At 34.5% G+C, this 22,359-nt stretch overlaps 2 protein-coding genes across 2 annotated transcripts; both read right to left on the bottom strand.

Moving 5' to 3' along the window:
- Positions 1 to 1,110: 1,110 nt before the first annotated feature.
- LOC149780977 (uncharacterized) lies at positions 1,111 to 7,787 on the bottom strand. The gene is made up of 4 exons (XM_089936256.1): positions 7,770 to 7,787; positions 7,311 to 7,425; positions 5,259 to 5,351; positions 1,111 to 4,252 (listed from the first exon to the last, which is right to left on the bottom strand). The coding sequence occupies exons 1-4, from the start codon at positions 7,785 to 7,787 to the stop codon at positions 4,113 to 4,115; spliced, it is 366 nt and encodes a 121-aa protein (XP_089792382.1). The 3' UTR covers positions 1,111 to 4,112.
- A 219-nt stretch (positions 7,788 to 8,006) lies between these two features.
- On the bottom strand, positions 8,007 to 21,088 carry LOC149780976 (uncharacterized). Its single transcript, XM_089936444.1, has 7 exons — positions 20,518 to 21,088; positions 14,287 to 14,405; positions 13,893 to 14,022; positions 12,114 to 12,219; positions 11,363 to 11,578; positions 10,723 to 10,826; positions 8,007 to 8,133 (listed from the first exon to the last, which is right to left on the bottom strand). The coding sequence occupies exons 1-7, from the start codon at positions 20,520 to 20,522 to the stop codon at positions 8,022 to 8,024; spliced, it is 792 nt and encodes a 263-aa protein (XP_089792570.1). The 5' UTR covers positions 20,523 to 21,088; the 3' UTR covers positions 8,007 to 8,021.
- Between the last annotated feature and the right edge of the window lie 1,271 nt (positions 21,089 to 22,359).

The following is a 22,359-nucleotide window of genomic DNA, read 5'->3' as shown; positions in this document are numbered from 1 at the left end:
CCAAGCTGTATACTCTATAACCCATAGTACACCCATCAATCATACACCAAAATAAAGGGAATTAAAGGTTCTTTTAATTATACCTAAGATATACAAGGTCTTTTTTAAATAGCCAGTATAACCAGTGAGGAAAGCCGGGGAAATTCTTTATCTTTAAAATATTAACCCTATGGAAAATGCGAAACTGTATAGCGCCACCTTAGTGAAGGCAATACTGGATCTAAGCACTCAAGCAGCAGTGATGTTGGAATTGGATCAAGTTCACATGACTTTGGTGCACTCTTCTTCACGATTGTACGTACGAAATCCATAGAGACAGGTTCAAATGCTGCTAATGGTTGCCGCTCAAATTCTGTATCCCAACTGTATGGTGACGACGAGTCAATTGAAATTATGGTGTGAAGCTTGTCTTTAATGGTGTGTACTTTGTCACGGAAAAAATTTGCAAATATGTCTAATTCAGGATGATTTTTCAAGTGCGAGTGTTCAGTCATTTTGGTTGGACATGTGCTGAGATCATGTACAATTTCTACAAGTACAGTATCCTACGAAATTGCAGCTAAAGTATGTAAAAGTAACACTGAGGTATGCCAACATTCTCTACACTGTGCACGTTGCAAATCCAAACAACTTCACCTTACACCCGTCACTCTCTCAAACGTTCATAATATGTGTCGAGAGCACGCATACAGACCAAATAAGTAGTATTATTGTATGATTAAATTTTCATTTTACAGATGAAACCATTAAGTAAGAAGCATCAAAATAATCCTTTAGAACAATGCTCACATTACTTATTAGTAGCAAAGTCCCACACAAGCCCAGCCCTCCCCTCTGCCCTCCGATGAAACGTGAACTATTTAAAAGGTGCGTTTCTCGACATATCCACCAATGTTTTCCTGGAAGACTGCAACACAAAAAAAAAAATACAAAAAAAATTGACACAATTATTCCTGAGAAGTAAATATTAAAATTTTCATTTTCAAAACGATGGAACAGATGATATTCATGGAGGTCAGGTGTTAGAGTATTCTTCTAACACTAGAATATGGAAAAAAAGCCAATTTGATTTGCCATTATTTATTTGTTAATTTCAATACAGGCGCATGAACAAAATATTTTTCCTATATATTTCTATCACTCAATACAACAGTTTTATGTTTAGTTTTACACCACTGATGTTTTCTAAATTTTCTATTTTTGCCTTGATTAAAGCCATTACTTACACAATACGTCCACAAGACATGTTTTTCACGCGAAAGAGAAACTTAAATTAAAACTTTTGTTTTAAACATCATACACGATGATATGAAAAAAAAAGAAAACAAAATAGCACAAATTTCCATATTTGTTTTACGGTGGCGCTCTGCAGTCTCACATTTTGCATAAGGTTAGATTTTTAGAGAGAGAAAAAAAAAATGCCATTTAAAAAAGACATAGATCTTGTAGATCTTAGTAACTATTAAATGAACCTTTAATATCTGTAGAGCGCACCTCATCGGCTGCACAAAAATACCACTGACATCATCACATCGTAAAAGATAGATCATAATTTCTTTTCCTTAAAAGTAATACAATGAATCAAATGCAAATTTTCTTTTATTGTAGTTTTTTGAAATACGACTTCATCATGTTTTGTTACTCAATTTATTTTACATACCATTAATGCATGTTAATTCTAGTTGTAGCCTAATTAGAAACGTTGGCTACCGAAATCTTTCATTCTAGGTACGAAGGCTGACTTGGATCGATCCATTCATTTATTGTCAAACTAAAATTATCATTGGTTTCATTTATCAAACGTGAAATGCTATTGACATTGATGGTTTTAAGGATATTTATGAATGTGATATATGAGTCAATAGCAAAATATGTCAGTAATTATTCAAAGTATACAAAAATAGGAAATATTATGAAACATTTAATTTAGATACGATATAATATGTCATCAAGTTTATAAATATTGGTAATAAAAAAAAATTTCATACGATTTATATTATTATATTTACGTTTTCACCCTATTACTCATGCAGTTTGATTTATCTGTTTTTTCAACAATGGATAATAACTTAACAAAATCGAAACTTTCATTTCCAATTGAACCCCATTTTCATTGATCATTATACGAATTGCACATACTTCACAATAAATTGAAAATAGAGTGTGTTTATAAAGCCTGTAATGACCATGTGTGTTTTAGGGGAGACGAATTTGTTACAGGAAGGACACAATCTGATATGCAAATCATTTGAATGAAATAGGAAATACATTACTGCTGTTTAAAAGCCTGGACATTCACAGCTTGGATGATACATTTTATGAACATGACGCAAATATAACAAAAAACAATGTTTCTTTTACACGATGGATTTATTTTGTGATGGTTGATGCGATACATATCTTTACCTATACATGACGCGTGTTATTTTAAGTATATATTATGTTCTGTGAAACGAATTCATACAGTCAAGAGGATGAGGATGAGTGCCAAATGAGTAAAGGAAAGATGGCAGGTAGTAAAACAAATGTAAACAAATTGAAAGGGGTAAAGGTAGAGAAGAACAAATGGTGGAGAGTAACACAGGTGAAGCAAAATAGATGAGGGTAATACAGGTGTAGAAGAGAAGGAGAATAGGATAGGTAATGCAAAGACGTAAAATGGTAAGATAAGTGAAGAAAAGATGATAGATAGTAAAATAATTGAAGCGAAGATAGAAGAAATTGAGATGGGTGAAGTAAAGATGAAAACGAATTTAATGGGAAGTGAACGGATTGAGAGGAGTAAGACAGATAGAAGAAGATGGGTGGGTGGGTAGATATGTGATGAAAGGAGGGGGTATAGTAAGATAGGTAATGGTTGCAGACAATTTAAATGCTGTATTCTGATGTAATGTCTCATTTGTTATTGACTACATACTATTATTCAGCAGAAAGGTTTATACTAATAATAAGCACTACGATACTAATTAATTTACGGAATTTTGAAATCCATAATGGGTTAAGTCATTCCTGTAACAACCTGCCCATCATGCAACTGTTTCAGAATATGCCACAGTAATTGTTTAAGAAATGATAGCATTTCAGAACAGTAATAGAAATATATCTAAATAAATATCAAGGCATTTAATAATGTTACACAATGTCTGGATTAGATATTTATGAAAACTGAATGAAGTATCTAAAATGTCCTTCCTGCAACTGAGATTTCTTTCCTGTAACAGTTTCCAATTTTGACTGCAGAAAAAAATAGTAGACATATATGATCGTCATATCTACGAATATATTAATCCCAAAATAACCATAATTGTTATGCAGAAAACCTTGATGCCAAATTAAACGTGATATATGATGTTTACTTGTTATATTCTTACCGGAAAGAAGAAAAAAAAGCTTTTTGGTTTTAGAATTGCAATTGGTAAATGTTCATATCTTTATAAAGTACCATCACCTGAGGACAGTCTGACTTTCATTATATAAAATATACTGTCTGCAATTATTCCAGTGATACATATTATAATATATATTTATATGCTTTGCACTAAAATTATGGTACAGGAAGAACAATTTTATTTGTGAAGAATGTTTGAACTGCATGAATGGCTAAAACAGGGGTTAACGCTATCTATTTGCTAATTCCTACTTCTTCACAGATAATACGATGAATATAGCTAACAAAGATTGGATTGTGAGAACTGTTTTTTTTCTTCCTTTTTTTCTTCATTTTAATTTGACCCAAATAACAGCGGATTTTGATATTGACTCATATATGTGTTACAATCTGGGCCAGCGCGAGCCATGCTCTGTGCAAAACAGACAATTGGTGTGCCACCATCCCAAAATCATGAGCTGTTAAGAAAGCTCGTAAAAAATTATATAAGATAAAGACCAAATAAAATATTTTCATACGAAGTAAAAACAAAGGTTTTGTCTCATATTAGCTCCCTTGTCTGATTTTTTCCACCCCTTTTCTTCCCTGGTTTGACGCCCCTCTAAAAACGGCTAAAATGTGCAAGAGTACTAGTTGCACATAGCTCGCACCAGCACTGCTTACGATAATGTATGTATACAATAAGATATCGATTACAATTAGGAATATGAATGAGCAATATAAATTATTTCTTAGGAAAATGATCAAATTTAACGAAACAAGTTTGGTAATAGCCCCACACTTTCATCCCAGTTCTGCTTGATCTTTTCCATCCGAATCCAACTGTCCCATCTGCTGACACCAGCTTTTGCTTGAAAATGTTACCTGCAAAAATGGTTAAAAAATATTGCAGTGTGGCAAGTGTCACATATATATGTACATAATATTACACAACTGATATATATATATATATATATATATATATATATATATATATATATATATATATATTACCATTGGTGAAATGACATGGTGAAGGAATGTGTAGACGGGAGAGCGTATCCATACTTCGGATGTCAGACAGTTTATACAAAATATGCCCCATATTATCGAATAGAAAAACAGGCAAGCATAGCCCTGTCTTCCTATCCATTGGTACATTGTTACGTTTCTGCCAAAGTAGCAAAGACTTATACTTAATAATGCGATTATTCCACAAAACCAACCGAAACATGTTTGACTCATATTTGGTCAAGCATGAACTAATAGGTTACGTGTAAGAATCGTAGACCATTAATTACTCATGGATAGGATATTTTTAAAGCATACAATCTTTTTGATTTAAAACAGATTTACAATGGACACTATACAATATTTCTTAACAGCACATGCATTTGATGCTAACATTAGTTTCATAAGACGAGCAGAAGGACGTCCACCACTCCCAGCTGTACAGCATCATGATGAAGACCGCCAATAATGTAAAAACAATCACGTGATATTATCAATAATCCCATGATACTATTGATATTCACATAATGATATTGATATACACACGATACCCCTGACATTCACATGATACTAGTGATATCAACGTAACACGGTTGATATCCACATGATATTTTTGATATACACCTGATAATCTTACACGTGTTTTTGAAATTCCATGCTACTGGTGGTTTTTGCAAAGTGTATCAATTAATCGAGGGATTGAATGAAATAATACGAGTTAACGGGTAAGTTTCACTTTCCTCCTTTAATACACATGTCCGTGAATTGGATCTCTAAAATGTAACTTTAATAAAAACACTCAATAATTGAATACTACGAGTAAATGCAAATTTTGTTCCGCATATTCTCTAACCACAAATACATGGAATCTTGTATTTACCTCTCTTGAAGGTGAGACTTGACCCGGTCCCTTTTTTACAGGTGGTAACTGCCTTAACGTATATTTCCTCTGGTCTGCTCTCCAAATTTGTGTCTGGAAACGAGAATAATGCTTGTCTGTCAGTTATAAGTGTAGTTTAATTTAATTGCAAAGTGTGGTACAATTCAGCTGAAAGGTGGGATACAATTCAACGGACATGTGGGGTACAAATCACCTGAAACGTGAGGTACAATTCAACTGAAATATGGGGCACAAAGCAACTGAAAGTGTGGTAGAATTCAACTGAAGGTAGGTAGAATTCAGATGAAAAACTGTGGTACGATTCAACTGAAAGTGAGGTACAATTCAACGGAAAGTCTGGTACAATTCAACTAAAACTGTGGTACAATTCAGCTGAAAAGTGTGGTACAATTCAGCTGAAAGGAATAATGACTAATGTTAACAACGAGAAACGCCATGTAGGCACTCGAAGTTTTTTTTTTATGATCGCAGCTGAAGCGCACCCCCCCCCCCCCGTTACCTACAGCTTTTGCTTTTAAGCCCTAACTAATTGATATTGGAATTTAATTACCAACAGACTGTTTTCTAATGTACAATCATCCATTGTTAGATCAAGGCCAGAAACACTAAAGCACGGATGCATTTTAATAGAAATCAGAGAGCAGAGATACCATATAAATCAAAATAATCATAGAAGTTGATTTTTATTGTCGCAATCAGATATCTTCTAACAAGCAAATTCATTTTAATCACCATTGTCCAAACCGCAGAGACGTCAAAGCAAATGATGGTGCCTTATTAACAAGGCCTTACAGATAATTCTTTAACAATAACTCAGCTAAAAAGATTAAAAAGCAATGAGCCATTTCCCAACAAAAGTGTTACATTTTACATGCAGAAGTACAAAACACTACAAGAATAAAGGTTAGCCTTAATTCAATTTTCTACCACTTGAATTTTGCTTTTTAACATATACGAATGGAGAACAAACTCCTAAATGTATTATCTTTGTTATTTTGTATCAATAGACTTGAAAGTGACGACATTACATAACATATAGTAGTATAAATTACCAATTCGTCATTTGTAATTTCTGATCTGTATATTCTGATAAAGGTATTCCAATATGCACCACACATTTGATGTAAAATCTATTGATATATTCATACATGATATGATATCAATGTTTTTTTTTAATTATAGAATTTGATCCATTTCGGTCACGATAATAATATCAACTGCATCAAATAGATTAATCACTCGATAAAATCAATTAGGTCAGTAATATTAATCATGTTAATAAAACCAATTACATCAATAATATCAACTTATATCACTTGTTGCGTGTCAACAAATACATAATTATTTGGCACGAGATGTAGCCATAAAGCATAACATATAGACCCACATCAAACCATACAAAATAATACTTGCATCTTTGAAATCCGAGAAAATAATGAAAGGATCGTTTTTTAAGATCGAAAACAATATTATCCCTTAATTTTAAAACATCAACAGAATGATTATTATTTAACCCAAAGACACCACAAGTTTTCCTCTGCTGAGAAAGGAATAAAAATAAATAAATAAACCGGCCATTATGGATTAAGTGAAGTCGTGTCAGATTGTTTCAGCTGATATAGTACCTAGCATTTAAACACTACCAGCTGAAATCAGACTCACGCATAAGCCCGCTATCGAATTGTGTAAGTTAGTAACATAAGGAAAACACCAACAATTAGTAACATAAGAACAACACCAACCATTAGTAAAATAAGGACAACACCAATAGTAAGCCATTGTAAGAAAAACAACATAAGAAAAACAGCATCAGTACTTACCGCATAGAAAGAAAAAAAATCTTTTGCAGACTACAAAATCCACAAAATTAACTAAAATTTGCTTTTAAAAAAGTCTCCGAAATATGACATAACACATGTTAAATAAATAGGATTAAAAATAATTCCTTTCAATTTCAGTATAAATATATATATATATATATATATATATATATATATATATATATATATATATATATATATATATATTCACCAGGTTCCTCAACGTCCACAAGACGAAGGAACTCGCCCTTTTTTAGGCAGTAATCGCTGGAATATAATGCAGGATCCTGTAGTTTGACGTCATAACCGGTTCTAATATTCCATTCCTAATAAATAAAAACATTGAAAAGTAAATTATCATGTGCAAAGACAACTCATTATTTTACCATTTGTAGTCTATTTAACCGCTCTATAATTGATCAATCGAATTCCACTCTTATAACAGAAACTTGACATATTTTCTGCAGCTTGATTCTGGTATATTAATTCTTAATAATGAGATGCTAGGAAAAAAATTGTTAGTTGATAATTTCAATTTTATCATCAATTGTCGATTTAGACCTACAAATCATTTCTAAAATAATGCAATCATTTTGCAATGTGCCACAAATAGTGCCTTAGTTGGCAGGTTGGTTGGTTCGTTCGTTCGTTGGTGTCTTGACTGGCCTACAACAGCACATCGGCACATAAAAATCGTCTTAGTTCAAAAAGAATAGGAGTAAAAAGCATCTGATGTAAATATGGGGAGAAAGTTAATACAAAGTTGTGGTTATTTAATTTAAGACCGGAAGGCTAATTCAAATTATTTATTTTATATTTTATGTACAGCTGGAATGCAGCTAATAATAAAAAGAAAACTAACAAATCTCTGATTCAACGGTACGCAAAATACTTTTTGAGAAATTAACCCAAGGTCAGAGATTTATCGGAAACTTACCTTGGGATCTGGAAACACATACGCTGTGCATATGTGCTTGTACAATTGTTCTGATGCATACTGGCAGTCAATGGTCTTTATTTTCTCCAAAATAAATCTATAAGTTGGGAAAAAGGTAAGGTAGGAAGGTGAGACGGTAGCCAGGTAACAAGAATTCAAATATATAAGCAACCACAATTATGTCAGTAGGTGAATAAATATATGTTAGAGAGTGATTGAGACATTCAATATTGGGTCTAAAAACTACAACCCGACTAGAAATTAGGAAATAGCAGTATAAGTACATAACTGCATAATCTTTTAAAACTATTTATACATCTATATATTGAGTAACTTCATCTAAAACTGCATAACAAATATCATAGCTATAAATATTTCATTTTTCTAAACTAGACCTGTATTAACCAAATGAGTGATTTAAAGGCCGCTTAATGTTTTTCATTACTGCAAATTAGAGAGACTGTTTTCATTAGCAGCAATAACTTTTAGTCTGATCTCAGTGTCACTTCTGTAATAACGGAGTTTAAACATTGCTTTCAAGTAAACAAAAATAACTGTACTTAGCGAACCTAAGACTAGCTCCCTTAACGCTCGTTAAAGCTTACTCAAGAGTTTTAATTTACCCACTGAGGGACTAATGTAAACCAGCAGAACCTGAAACACCGATCGGAAAATCTAATCTGTGTGCTTGAGTACATGTGTGTGAGATCTATTTATCAGCTATATTCCCATACATTTTCATTAATCTACTTCAATTCACTTTTAACTGAGTTGTTAACATGCTGGGCGTTTGTTGTTTAATTCTCAAAGAAAACCCATTTAAAACAAAACAAAACATTTAGGAATTCAGAAAGAAAGAACAAAACGAGGAGAGTAAACATACTGACCATAAAAATGTATTTTCAGCATCCTCAGCATATATATTGAAACGTGTTCTATTAGGTGATATATCATTCCCTTTACTCGTCTACCATATGGTATAACGGTACCAATTGAGCAAGTCCAGGTGGGCGGAGCTTAAGGTGTATGGAACATTGTATTCAGAATTAAAGAACAACACTAGCTGTGGTTGGTGCATTATGTAAGAGTTGTACTTTCTGTTTGGCTTAAAAAAATGTTGAGCCTCTTGGCAACATCTGAGTTTGTGTTAATTTCTATCTAGATCATATTTTGTATTTTTTATGATTTTTTAAAAATATGGTACACATGGCTGAAAATGTGCTTGTTGTGACTAGATAACTCTTACCCCTGTCTAGTTTCAGTAGAATTATCTCTCTTAAATGCATTGGAGTACCTGGTTATGTCATTGTCAAATTGACAATCTAGCATTGTTCTATATGACAGTGTGTGACATGCATGCCCAAGTAGGACAGAAAGTATATTTATTTCACAAAACATTAGCATTGAGGTACATGGAAAAACAATTGGTACCGTGATACCATATACTTTAGCAGAGAAAGCACTCATACTAAAGACAGATCGAAAATGTGTGCGTCTATACTGGAGAGAAAAAAATATCTGCACTGGATACGTTGAGGCACTGAATTGATTTTCAAGGATTCAGTCGATCAAACAGAAAAGCCTTGTTAACCACGATGGTATCTATTGTTAGTTGCAACAATGTGAAACAAAATGGTACTAGCATATCTAATAATGGTGTTAGACTCCCCTGTTCTTATCAAAAAGACTACATTCTATGGATATTGAGTCATATAGTACTCTGCTTAAAGACTAATTGGAAGGGTACTAAATATAGTGAACAGCTCGAATGTAAGCAGACCTAGATTTGATTTTGTGTAGTAGTATTTCAAGCTTGCATTTAATTGTTTGACATATATTCTCGATAGCATTGAGATCTGAGGTATGTGATGCCTAGGAACTCATTTAGTGGTTTATCATTTTTTCACTGTTTTGTCCTCCAAGAAGCATGGATAAAATGCTTACCTTCCAAAAAGGCTCTTTTCTCGTTTGGAAACCCTGTTCGTAATAGCTGTCCAGCTTTTTGCATTAAATATGGTATAACATTTTGTCAGAGTCAGTCTTTCTCTCCAAATGGGTACCATTTCATTCATCTTTTCACCTTACTCATGCATGCAAGCATGTTAACCCTCCGGTGGCCTAGTGGTTAGAGCGTCTGCTTCAGATACAGGAGGTCGCGGGTTGGATCCCCGGCCGAGTCATCCCAAAGACTTACAAAAACGGTACTAACAGCTGCCTCGCTTGGCGCTCAGCATTAAGAGGTTAGTGTTAGGACTGGTCGGCCCAGTGTCAGGATAATGTAACTGGGTGGGACATCATGCTACATGTCTGCGGCATGATGCCCCAGTGCTAGACATCACTATAAACTGCCACATTGCAAACATTGTAGCGATATGACTGAAAAATTGTTAAAGCTACGTTAAAAATCCAAATCACATCACATCACATCCTGGATTTCTGAAAATTTCGTTTTCGTCTCCAAGGCGACAAAACAGCAATCCCATAGCTTTATTTCATATCTTAATATGCCTTTTCTCAAATGTTTGGAGACTAAAATTAAATCTTTAGAGAATGACTTTTAAAAAATATAATGGTGTGGTTATTTTGTTGGGTGTGGGTGACCTCTTTGATTAAAACACAACATTATCTATTCAGGGATGCAACTGAATGAGTGAGAAAATCAAAGGAAAATCAATTAACTAATTACATGGATAGCTTATTGCTCCATGCGAGGTCCTCTAGAACCTCTAATGACTCTGCCAGTTTAGAACTTGTCCTCTCGACTACCTGCTGCTGAAGAACCTCAGACAACTGAAATGGTAAAATGGCATGTCTTCATTCCATTCCATCGAGTTAAATCTAAGATGAATTTTGTCAGACGATATATATGACATAGTTACAATTTGGTTGGTAAATGTTAATTTATAATATTTTAAACTTGTCTGTCTTTAACGATGAGCTAGAGAACATTTATGCAACATCATACACAAAAATATCACTTTATTTCAACAATTAAGTTAGCACTACCGAAGCAAGGTGGAGCTTATGTGTGTCGGAAATGGTGCAGAGTTTTCGGCTATTACCGTGATATATTCCTTTTCTCTTATCTTAATTGAAATAACTAACCTGTCCTTGAAATGATGAATATGGAGGGTCAACCAAACGCAATTTTAGCATCGCCAGTCGTTTGCATGTAGCAGTAAGAATAAAGTAACTATTCTGAGTTTTGTCTGTAATTTCATGATCACTAAATCTTTCGAATTCTAGGTCCATAAATAAATTTTGCTTTCAAGAAACAATACAAATAAATACATAAATAAATGTTTGATGACATGCTGCTCCCTAACCTGTCGCATTTCGCTCCTGGTACATGTCTCCTTTTCTTGTATCGCCTGGTAGGAGAGGTAGGCCAGGTCTGACAGCTCTTCATTCATGGCAACCTTCTTCTTTAGGTTTAGTATCTCCTTCTCTGTTGCTTTTTTATTTTCTGCCTCTTGTTGATCAAGCTTTATCTGCAGTTGTTGCTGATATTTTTTCACATTGTCTTGGTAAATAAGACATTTCTGAAAGATTATGGTTGTATAACATATCAAATGATTGAAAATCATATAAATAAAATCTCTGTTTCATACGTTTTTAAAGCAACACGCAAGAAATAATTATTTTCTATCCGAAATGGACATCTAGATAAAGAATAAATCTGCAAAAGACAGCAAATCTTCCTGGTATATTGACCTGTAATCAAGGTCATCGTGTCCCGCCTTTAATATGACAAGATGACCTTGTTTGGGAATCATTCACGATAGAAGTTATTTTATCTTACAACAGTTTTGAAAAATATTAAAAGTGCGAAGTATTAAATAAGGCACTTTAGGTAAATAAATTATCGTATGTATGATCTACCAATCTTCGAGATGCACAGAAATTCGAACATATCCTCTCTAACTGTTTAAAACATACATTAAAATAATCTCTCTCTCTCTAACTATTTAAAACATACATTAAAATAATCTCTCTCTCTCTCTCTCTCTCCGCAATCTTACATAGCCAGAGTGATGAATTATTCAAAAGGTAGATAGACATTGCAAAGACAGACACCTTTTGTAGCGTTTGCAGTTGCCTGAAGAGATCCATATGATTTTTCATAGCGGCATCTAGTAAACGTCTCTGTAACTCCAGCTCCTTATATACTGTTTTGTTCAGTCTAAAGACGATTGAGATTCATGAATAATAATAATAATAATAATAATAATAATAATTATAATAATAACAAAGAGTTATATCAGTATCACAAGAAGTTGGTAAAGTTGAATTACGTTTATCTCTGAATTCTCTGCACGGTTAGAAAACGATATGACACAAACTTGGTTTAGTGGTATAAGCAATTTTTCTATGTTTGCATCATCAGTTTTTGAAATCATTATCAAATATTGGATGTGATGTTAATACAGGCATGCCACATTATATGTGTATTGTTAGATTTCGCTGTTGTGGCAAGCACAAGATGTTAATAATAAAAGACAAGCTGGTATATAATGTAGTGTTCAAGTATGTACGTACTGTACCATGTCAGTATATTACTGTATCTAAATATATGGAACCACCATGTCTGTATATCATGGTATATTAAAGCATTGTACAAATAATGTCATTATAATTGGTGTATAATCGTATTGTGCAAAAACATGTCAGTATATCATGGTATATTAACTATTTTACAAATATGTCTGTATATTATGGTACATAAATATATTTTACAAACATGTCGGTATATCTACATAAACGTAACGAAGAGATGAAACAGAAATAGTCGCAAAAGACATGGTTCAGTAATCCTTCATATGTCAAAGTGCACTAATGACTATGCCAAGATACTGCATAAACAAGTACTTATAATTTTCAAGATACTGCAATAACAAATATTCATAACTGTCAAGATACTGTCATAACAAGTAATTTTAACTGCCAAGATACTGCATAAGCAAGTAATTATAACTGTCAAGATACTGCAATGACAAAAGTAATTATAACTGTCAAGATACTGCAATAACAAGTAATTATAACTGTCAAGATACTGCAATAACAAATATTTATAACTGTCAAGATACTGCAATAAGAAGTAATTATAACTGTCAAGATACTGCAATAACAAGCAATTATAACTGTCAAGATACTGCAATAACAAGTAATTATAACTGTCAAGATACTGCAATGACAAAAGTAATTATAACTGTCAAGATACTGCAATAACAAGTAATTATATCTGTCAAGATACTGCAAGAACAATATTTATAACTGTCAAGATACTGCAATAACAAGTAATTATAACTGTCAAGATACTGCAATAACAAGTAATTATAACTGTCAAGATACTGCAATAAGAAGTAATTATATCTGTCAAGATGCTGCAATGACAAGTAATTATATCTGTCAAGATACTGCAATAACAAATAATCTTAACTGTCAAGATACTGCATAAACAAGTAATTATAACTGTCAAGATACTGTAATAACAAGAAATTATGACTGTCAAGATACTGCAATAACAAGTAATTATAACTGTCAAGATACTGCAATAACAAGTAATTATAACTGTCAAGATACTGCAATAACAAGGAAAGGGATGATGTTTAGTAGTATATGCAAATGACTTACAATTGTAAAGTCAAGTCTTTCTTATCAAATGAGTCAACTTAATTAACTTCTGTTATTAGGATATTTATAAGCTATGTTCTCTCATTTCACATCTATATAATAAAAACTTTGCACAATGCTTTTACAGAATACATAATTGTTTCATCAGTTGAACATAATTCACATGTTAACATGACATCATGCATTTTAATGTAACAAATAAATGCTTAATAAATAACTTACACTTTGCCGTTCGTGTTATGGCTGGCAGAAGATAGCGTACATGCGCTGTTATTGACGATCCCTTCAGTCTTGTAAAGCTCGAAAGCAAAGACTTTCAGAAATGAAAATACCTCGTTTAAAGCTGGTAGTCCTACAAAAATCCATTCATAAAACAGCATTTAAAATCATTCAAATTTAGGCAGGACATGGCAAATGCCTTGGAAAACTTGGTGTCCTTTAAATGCTAAAATATTTTTGTGCAGGCAACAATAAGCTTTTGACCAACATAGATATTTTATCAAATTATGTACGATTTATAAGGAAATTTTATAAATATTTTTTTCTCTCCTGAATTTTATACGATAGTCTATTTAGATATTGATGTAAATTTACTCAGCCTTAAAAATGGTCTTACCCTGCACGAGCCGCAAATATGAGAGAGTCTTCATAACGTCATTTAAAGACTTGCTTCTGCTATGAGTGTAGTCAGCTATTTGTCCCACAAGGCCTCCAAAAAGGTCAACATTATTGAAGCTGAAATATGTACAGGATAAAAACACAAAATTGTAGCAAAGACATACAAAATATCCATCCGGTGATTATCATAGTACAGGACAAAGATCCTGACCACAATATAAAAAATCAGGTGTCAGCACCTGACCGTAATATTGTTGTTGTTGTCGTTGTTGTTGTTGTAGGGTTTAACGCCATTTTTCAGCACAAGATAGGTTATACATGGCGGCCAGTAGAAATGGTGAAGGAAGAACCAAGAAAACCCCAGGAAGAACCACCAACCCACGAGAAGCTACTGGCAAGCTTTCTCACGTGCCCACATTGGCCGAGCCTGAGACTCTAACCCACGCATACAGAAGTGAGATGGCAGTGATCCGTAATGGTGGGCGCTTTAGACCATTCAGCCTCAAGTATCAGCATCTGACCTTTAAATAACAAATCAGCATCTGACCTTTCTAAAACAAATGCATCTTTATGTAGATAACACATTTGTCATGATCAGGATTACACTCAGATGTGTTCGTCCCATTTAAAAGAAAAGTTAATCACACCGTAACAAGAAATACAATTATAACAGTCTAGTATTGTATGGCCTGGTGACTGCCTTGATGTGGTATATGTGAATATTCTTAGAGTTTCTTTGCCCAACACTAGAGTAATTATGTCGACTGCCTAAGGGTCTTCACAGGGTTTAATCCGACACTGCTCGTCCAACAGTCAAATGTGACAGTATCACAATCATGTATATTGATAGAGCATTCTTGTTCAGCAGTAAAACAGAGCCAGATTGAGGGGGAGGGGTATTCCGGAACCTCTGGAGCCCCCTAAAGAAATGTCCACACACACAAACGTATCCTCAGTTTAACTTGAAATTTGACCATCATTTTATTTTTGCACACGCTTATTGGGTATTATGCATATTTTTAGTAAATACACATATAGACTTTTGCTTGGTGCCATTTCGAGGAAACTCAAGACCCTTTTTAATTTTTTACTCCCACCCCACAACCCTTGACCTCATCTGCCCTGCTAAAGTGTAATTGTGTCACATCTATTGGTATTCGTAGAGTATCCCTGTCCTACAGTAGAGTGTAACTAAGCCACAACTAGAGTATCCCTCTCCAACAGTAGAGTGTAATTATGCAACAACTATTATCCCCGTCCAACAGTAGAGTGTAACTAAGCCACAACTAGTATCCCTTTCCAACAGCAGAGTGTAATTATGCCACAACTAGTATTCCTGTCCAACAGCAGAGTGTAATTATGCCACAACTAGTATTCCTGTCCAACAGCAGAGTGTAATTATGCCACAACTAGTATTCCTGTCCAACAGCAGAGTGTAATTATTTAACAACTATTATGCCTGTCCAACAGTAGAGTTTAACTAAGCCACTATTATTAACCCTGTCCAACAGTAGCGTGTAATTATGCAACAACTATTATCCCTGTCCAACAGTAGAGTGTAACTATGCCACGACAATTGTCCCTGTCCAACAGTGGAATGCATTTATGCCATGACAATTAACCCAGTCCATCTGTAGAATGTAACTATGTAACAACTATTATCCCTGTCCAACAGTAGAGTGTAACCAAGCCACAACTAGTATTTCTGTCCAACAGTAGAGTGTAATTATGCCACAACTAGTATTCCTGTCCAACAGCAGAGTGTAATTATGCAACAACTGTTATCCCTGTCCTACAGTAGAGTGTAACTAAGCCACAACTAGTATCCCTGTCCAACAGTTGAGTGTAATTATGCCACAACTAGTATCCCTGTCCAACAGTAGAGTGTAACTAAGCCACAACTACTATCCCTGTCCAACAGTAGAGTGTAATTATGCCACAACTAGTATTCCTGTCCAACAGCAGAGTGTAATTATGCAAAAACTATTATCCCGGTCCAACAGTAGAGTGTAATTATGCCACAACTAGTATTCCTGTCCAACAGCAGAGTGTAATTATTTAACAACTATTATGCCTGTCCAACAGTAGAGTTTAACTAAGCCACTATTATTAACCCTGTCCAACAGTAGCGTGTAATTATGCAACAACTATTATCCCTGTACAACAGTAGAATGTAACTATGCCACGACAATTGTCCCTGTCCAACAGTGGAGTGCAATTATGCCATGACAATTAACCCAGTCCATCTGTAGAATGTAACTATGTCACAACTATTATCCCTGTCCAACAGTAGAGTGTAACCAAGCCACAAATAGTATCCCTGTCCAACAGTTTAGGGGAACTAAGCTAAAATAGTATCCCTGTCTAACAGTAGAATGTAAGTATGCCACAACAACTGTCCCTGTCCAATAGTGGAGTGCAATTATGCCACGACAATTATCCCTGTCCAACTGTAGAGGGTAACTATACCACAACTATTATCTCTGTCCAATAGGATAGTGTAACTATGCAGCAACTGTTATCCCTGTCCAACAGTGGAGTGTAACTATGCCACGACAATTATCCCTGTTCAACTGTAGAATGTAACTATGTAATAACCATTATCTCTGTCCAACAGTAGAGTGTAACTATGCAGCAATTATAATCCCTCTTCAACAGTAGAGTGTAAGCAAGCCATAAATATTATCCCTGTCCAACAGTAGAATGTAAGTATGCCACAACAATTGTCCCTGTCCAACAGTGGAATGCAATTATGCCACAACAATTATTCCTGTCCAACTGTAGAGTGTAACTATACCACAACTATTATCTCTGTCCAACAGTATAGTGTAACTATGCAGCAACTATTATCCCTGTCCAACAGTGGAGTGTAACTATGCCACGACAATTATCCCTGTCCAACTGTAGAATGTAACTATGTAATAACCATTATCTCTGTCCAACAGTAGAGTGTAACTATGCAGCAATTATAATCCCTCTTCGACAGTAGAGTGTAAGTAAGCCACAAATATTATCCCTGTCCAACAGTAGAATGTAACTATGCCACAACAATTGTCCCTGTCCAACAGTGGAATGCAATTATGCCACGACAATTATCCCTGTCCAACTGTAGAGTGTAACTATACCACAACTATTATCTCTGTCCAACAGTATAGTGTAACTGTGCAGCAACTATTAACCCTGTCCAACAGTAGAGTGTAACTAAGCCATAACTATTGTTACACGCACACGGGTATTTACTTGACCGAGCGGTTGTCAAACCCTGGCGCGATTCTCGCTAGAAGTCTTAAGTTTACTCCGACTTTCCAAAGACTTCCATACAACCTCAGTTGTAAATTAGAAAGCCCGACGTGTCCATTCTATACCTAAATGTTCCTCTAATTAATGCAAGACCACAGATAAACCAAACTGCCAACTATCTATCAACCGTACATCTGCGTGTTTTGGCTTCATTATGTTTCTGTACCACCAACCGTTCACGCCTTAGAACATATATGAGTACTCCCTAACAATGGGAACTATTTTAACTCCACCACCTTAGGCCAGTCAATGTATGCTTTCCAGGCACATTTCGCCAATATAACTGCACCATATTCGCCCACATGGCGACATAAACGGTGTCTGCCAAGTCCCTTTTTATTTATGCCCTTGTGTAATTTACCGGTTTAATACCGTAAGTACTGTCCTTGCAGTCACGCTAACAATGTATACTACTAGATTTTAATATGTACTATTTTACGACAGGGACATTCATTCGGTTTTGGTCGGAATTCACTACTAGTGAACCAGGACATCATGGAAACACACTAACACTTCACTCCGTGACGTTTGCTCCTATTAATTAGCTCATTAGTTCGGGCCAGGAATATTTCAATGGCGCCGAATTCCAATAATCAAACAAGTAATCACACAAATCTAAGAATTGCTTAAAACGGGGCACTACAACCAAGTGCACATACTCTAAATTTACCACACTATTATCCCTGTCCAACAGTAGAGTGTAACTAAGCCACAATAATTATCTCTGTCCAACAGTGGAGTGCAATTATGCCACGACACTTATCCCTGTCCAACTGTAGAATGTAACCATGTAATAACTATTATCTATGTTCAACAGTTGAGTGTAACTATGCAGCAACTATTTTCACTGTCCAACAATACAGTGTAACTAAGCCACAACTAGTATCCCTGTCCAACAGTAGAGTGTAACTATGCAGCAACTATTATCCCTGTCCAACAATACAGTGTAACTAAGCCACAACTAGTATCCCTGTCCAACAGTAGAGTGTAATTATACAATAATTATCCCTGTCCAACAGCAGAGTGTAATTATGCCACAACTATTATCCCTGTCCAACAGTAGAATGTAATTATGCCACACCTATCATACCTGTCTAACCATATATTCGTATAGTATCTTTGTCCAATAATAAAGTGTAATTGTATTATATACATGTGCATTCATACAGTATTCTTTTCCAACAGTCAAGTGTAAAGTTATTGCTTTCACTATATAAACCATTAATGATACACGATTATCAAAGTGAAGGATTCCAACTGCTCCAAATATATTTATAGGCTTAAACAAACATGTCACTCCAATGATCTACTTTGAGGCCATAACAGCTGACTGTTATCAATTATCTGATTAGATTTCTCTCTTATTAACAAACACTAATAGCATTACTATTTAAAGCAGCTAAAATTATGAATATGAAAAAAGTCTTTGTTTCTCTTGACATTTCAATGCAAATAATAATAATAATAATAGTAATAATAATAATAAGGATGATGATGATAATAAGGATGATGATAATAATAACAATAATGTTAAAATTGTAATATTTGAATAATAATTATATAATAATAATAATAATAATAATAATAATAATAATAATGAGGACTTTGTATAGCGCCTAATCTTTAGAAGCTCTAAGCGCTTTACAACATTAGACAACCCCAACATGAGCTCATTACGCCAGGTATAGATTATCATGTGCTGCAAAATGGAGTTAATACTTCAAGAAAGAACAACAAATAAAACGAAGGGAATTGGTCAACTGATAGCCTGCGTTTGGAAAGGGGTGGGGTATACCTGTGATATGGAATCCATCCTATATACAAGAGTGGTTTAAATGTCATCTTACAGGAAAGAAAATAAACCTGTTTCTTTGAAAAATGTCGACATAAACCAGCCTCCAAACTGAAAAAAACATTATCCAACCACGACGTAAAATGGTCTTATCCCGTGATACAATTCTAAATTTATCTATGTCTACTATAGTCTACTGTTCCAAAGTGAATAATGCAAATATCCGGTCACAAATACATTACTGTAAATCTGGAATATCTGCATCCATAATCATCCCCTCCCATATTCACTTTTTGAATGCTTAAAGTAAAGCATACTGTTCAATGTTTCTCTGTGTGACATCATGAAGCACATGCATATACATTCTGTGTTAAAGATAATGTTGCTTTTTTTAAAGTCAAATATTTATTTTATTCGGAAGGACAGTTGCTGTTTGAATAATAAATGGTTAAACTTAAACGAATTAATTTTCCTATTTATAGAACAACGCAAAAAATATCCAAGAACTATATTAAAGTGCAACAATTGAAAGGTGTAGCGTCTGAGTCAAAATGAATTCAACGATTTCATCTGAAATAGATGACTATGTCACGAATAGCGCCATATTATGTCACATAAACGAAATGAGTTCCGAACATATTTTTCAGTGGTTGCTAGCCCTACAACTTATGAAACATTACCCAATATATTGTAATAGACTCAGGATTAACCAGTTCTGCACCATAATGGGGTTGGGGTGGATTTTACTACTGTATGTGAATTCTCCATATGTTATTAGAGATGTTTCTTTTAAGATATTAGTGATGCATGTTTAGCTCATTGGACCTAGGGCAGTGCAGGAGCATGTAGTTGTGGCAAATTAGTTGCTTTGTGGTTACATGAATTTTTACGTATAATTGCTCCCTATTTTCGATAATGCGCCACTTCATAGGCATGTTCTCAGACTTCCTGCGGTCCATGGAGTCAGATTATACTGAATTACTAGTTAGGTAATCCCATATTTATTATGTAGGTTGGAAATCTCTGTCAATACGTTTTAGCTATTACCATGTTGATCATTATATTACACTTGGCTTGTCAAGGTTTGACATTTTACATTCATCACCGTTTCTTGCACAAATTACATGCTTGTGTTACCTCATTTAATACCAGATGTGTTTTTCCATCATGTGGTTGCTTGATGTGAACATCACGACACGTGTAGTAAATATGAAGTTTCAGGCTGTTCGTGTTTCGCGGTAAACGAACTTTTCGACGATCGAGTCAAGTTCTTATGGATGCCATCTTCGTTCGTTTGTGACCCATGACCTCGATGGTTAGATATTACAGGTATGTGATTCACATACATTTACACTTAGATGAAGTCACAGTGAACTTATTGCCGAAAGTAATATCTTAAATATACCGACTTTATATAAAAACTGTTAGATTTATTGAGTAATGTAATTTGTGTTGTGCATAGTAGCAACCTCCCCAGCAACCGCAATTCTTTTAGTATCATTATACCCTGTCATTGGTTTGCCACAGTTTATCCATTCGAGAACTGTTGTTTTACTACTGAAAACTATATAGAAATATTAGGATACAGAGTTTTTGTCTCAGAGTTTTGTACAGAATAAGATATAAGATATGAGAATATTTTATATGTTGGAATATATTGAACCTTATTCATATGTGATCGATATCGCAAGATTTGCGATAGACTCAGGTTTGCCAGTTTGCCACATCTGATTCGTTGGCGGATTCGGTCTGCCATTTCTGATTGGTTCAGTACTGTCACGTGGTATAAAACCGAAGGTTATATATTGGAGTGGAAGACGGTACTAGTCAGATAACTGCGCGGTAAACTTCAAAACGATAAAACGTCTGTGAAGTCCAATACTCCTTTTGGGTAATGACATATATAAATTGCTAAATAATAATAATAATAGTATAGGACTGACAAAGTAATAATAATACTCTGAATTATGTGGACATTAATTAGGTAAAAAGCTAGTAAAATAAGCAATACCTGGAATATTTAAACGTCCGTGTTTTTAATAATATGCAGAGACAAGCATTCTGGAAAATTACGTAGAAATGTTGAGTAAGTAAATTAATCTTCAGAATTATCGTGCAGTTATCTCCCACCACATTGGTAACCTGGGTTAAACGAATACAAAGCAAATCTTCAACTCTCGTCTGTTAGGGTCACTCTATGATTTCTAATTATTATTTAATTTATTTAACATTGAAACGGACTATTATGTGCTGAGACATTTTATTGAAAAGATCCTGGAACAAGACATCGGAAATTAATGTCAGTATCAAATTGTTACAATACAAGAGTGCAAGCAACGAGTGTTTCAGGAGTATATTTGTCTTATTCCAAATGAATATTGTGTACTGGTAACAGTTTTCCAGTTTCTTAGCTATGTTACTTTCATTAAACATTTTTGGTTGACTTTACTGTTGAGTGGAATTTCTTCAATTAACCATCCCTAGCAGACAGGAATTAGAGGTCGCTTACAATATTTATTGGGGTGGGGGTGGGTGGGTGGGATAGCACTAAAACAAAACCAACCTGTGATATGTCTTACATTGCAGGACTAAGTGTTGGCGAATTACGTCCGATGTTTCTTTCAGGACTTGATCAAGTAAGATGAATCTATTTGAACCAAATTGATATTAGAATATTTCTAGAGCATCCATTTCGCTTTAAAATTCATGATTTTCTTCAAACACCATCCCATTCCTCTCTACTATGCATTGCACATGACTGTCTTTCACATCTTAATGCACAAGTAAGTTATGCCGCTCACCGTTACGGATCACTGCCATCTCACCTCTGTCTGCGTGGGTTCGAGTCTCCGATTCGGACAATGTGGGTATGTAAGAAAGCTTGCCAATAACTTTTCCTGGGTCGGTGGTTCTATCCGTTTGTTTCCCGGATTCTTCCTCCACCATTTATACTGGCCACCATGTATAGCCTATCTTGCG

The sequence above is a fragment of the Sinohyriopsis cumingii genome, chromosome 16 (assembly GCF_028554795.1).
Source record: "Sinohyriopsis cumingii isolate HCF-2022 chromosome 16, ASM2855479v2, whole genome shotgun sequence".
Lineage (NCBI taxonomy): Eukaryota > Metazoa > Mollusca > Bivalvia > Unionida > Unionidae > Sinohyriopsis > Sinohyriopsis cumingii.
Note: the sequence above shows the minus strand (reverse complement) of the source record. Positions and strands in the feature narration are given on the sequence as shown.

Bases quoted from the DNA above. Each gene is read 5' to 3' on its own strand.
- LOC149780977 (XM_089936256.1), bottom strand. The intron at 5,352-7,310 runs GTGAATATATAT...TCTCGTTTCCAG, and splicing joins TGTGGACGTTGAGGAACCTG to ACACAAATTTGGAGAGCAGA. The intron at 4,253-5,258 runs GTAAATACAAGA...CCATTTTTGCAG, and splicing joins AAGTCTCACCTTCAAGAGAG to GTAACATTTTCAAGCAAAAG.
- LOC149780976 (XM_089936444.1), bottom strand. The intron at 12,220-13,892 runs GTAAGTTATTTA...AATCGTCTTTAG, and splicing joins CATAACACGAACGGCAAAGT to ACTGAACAAAACAGTATATA. The intron at 8,134-10,722 runs GTAATTAGTTAA...CCCAACTTATAG, and splicing joins TGGAGCAATAAGCTATCCAT to ATTTATTTTGGAGAAAATAA.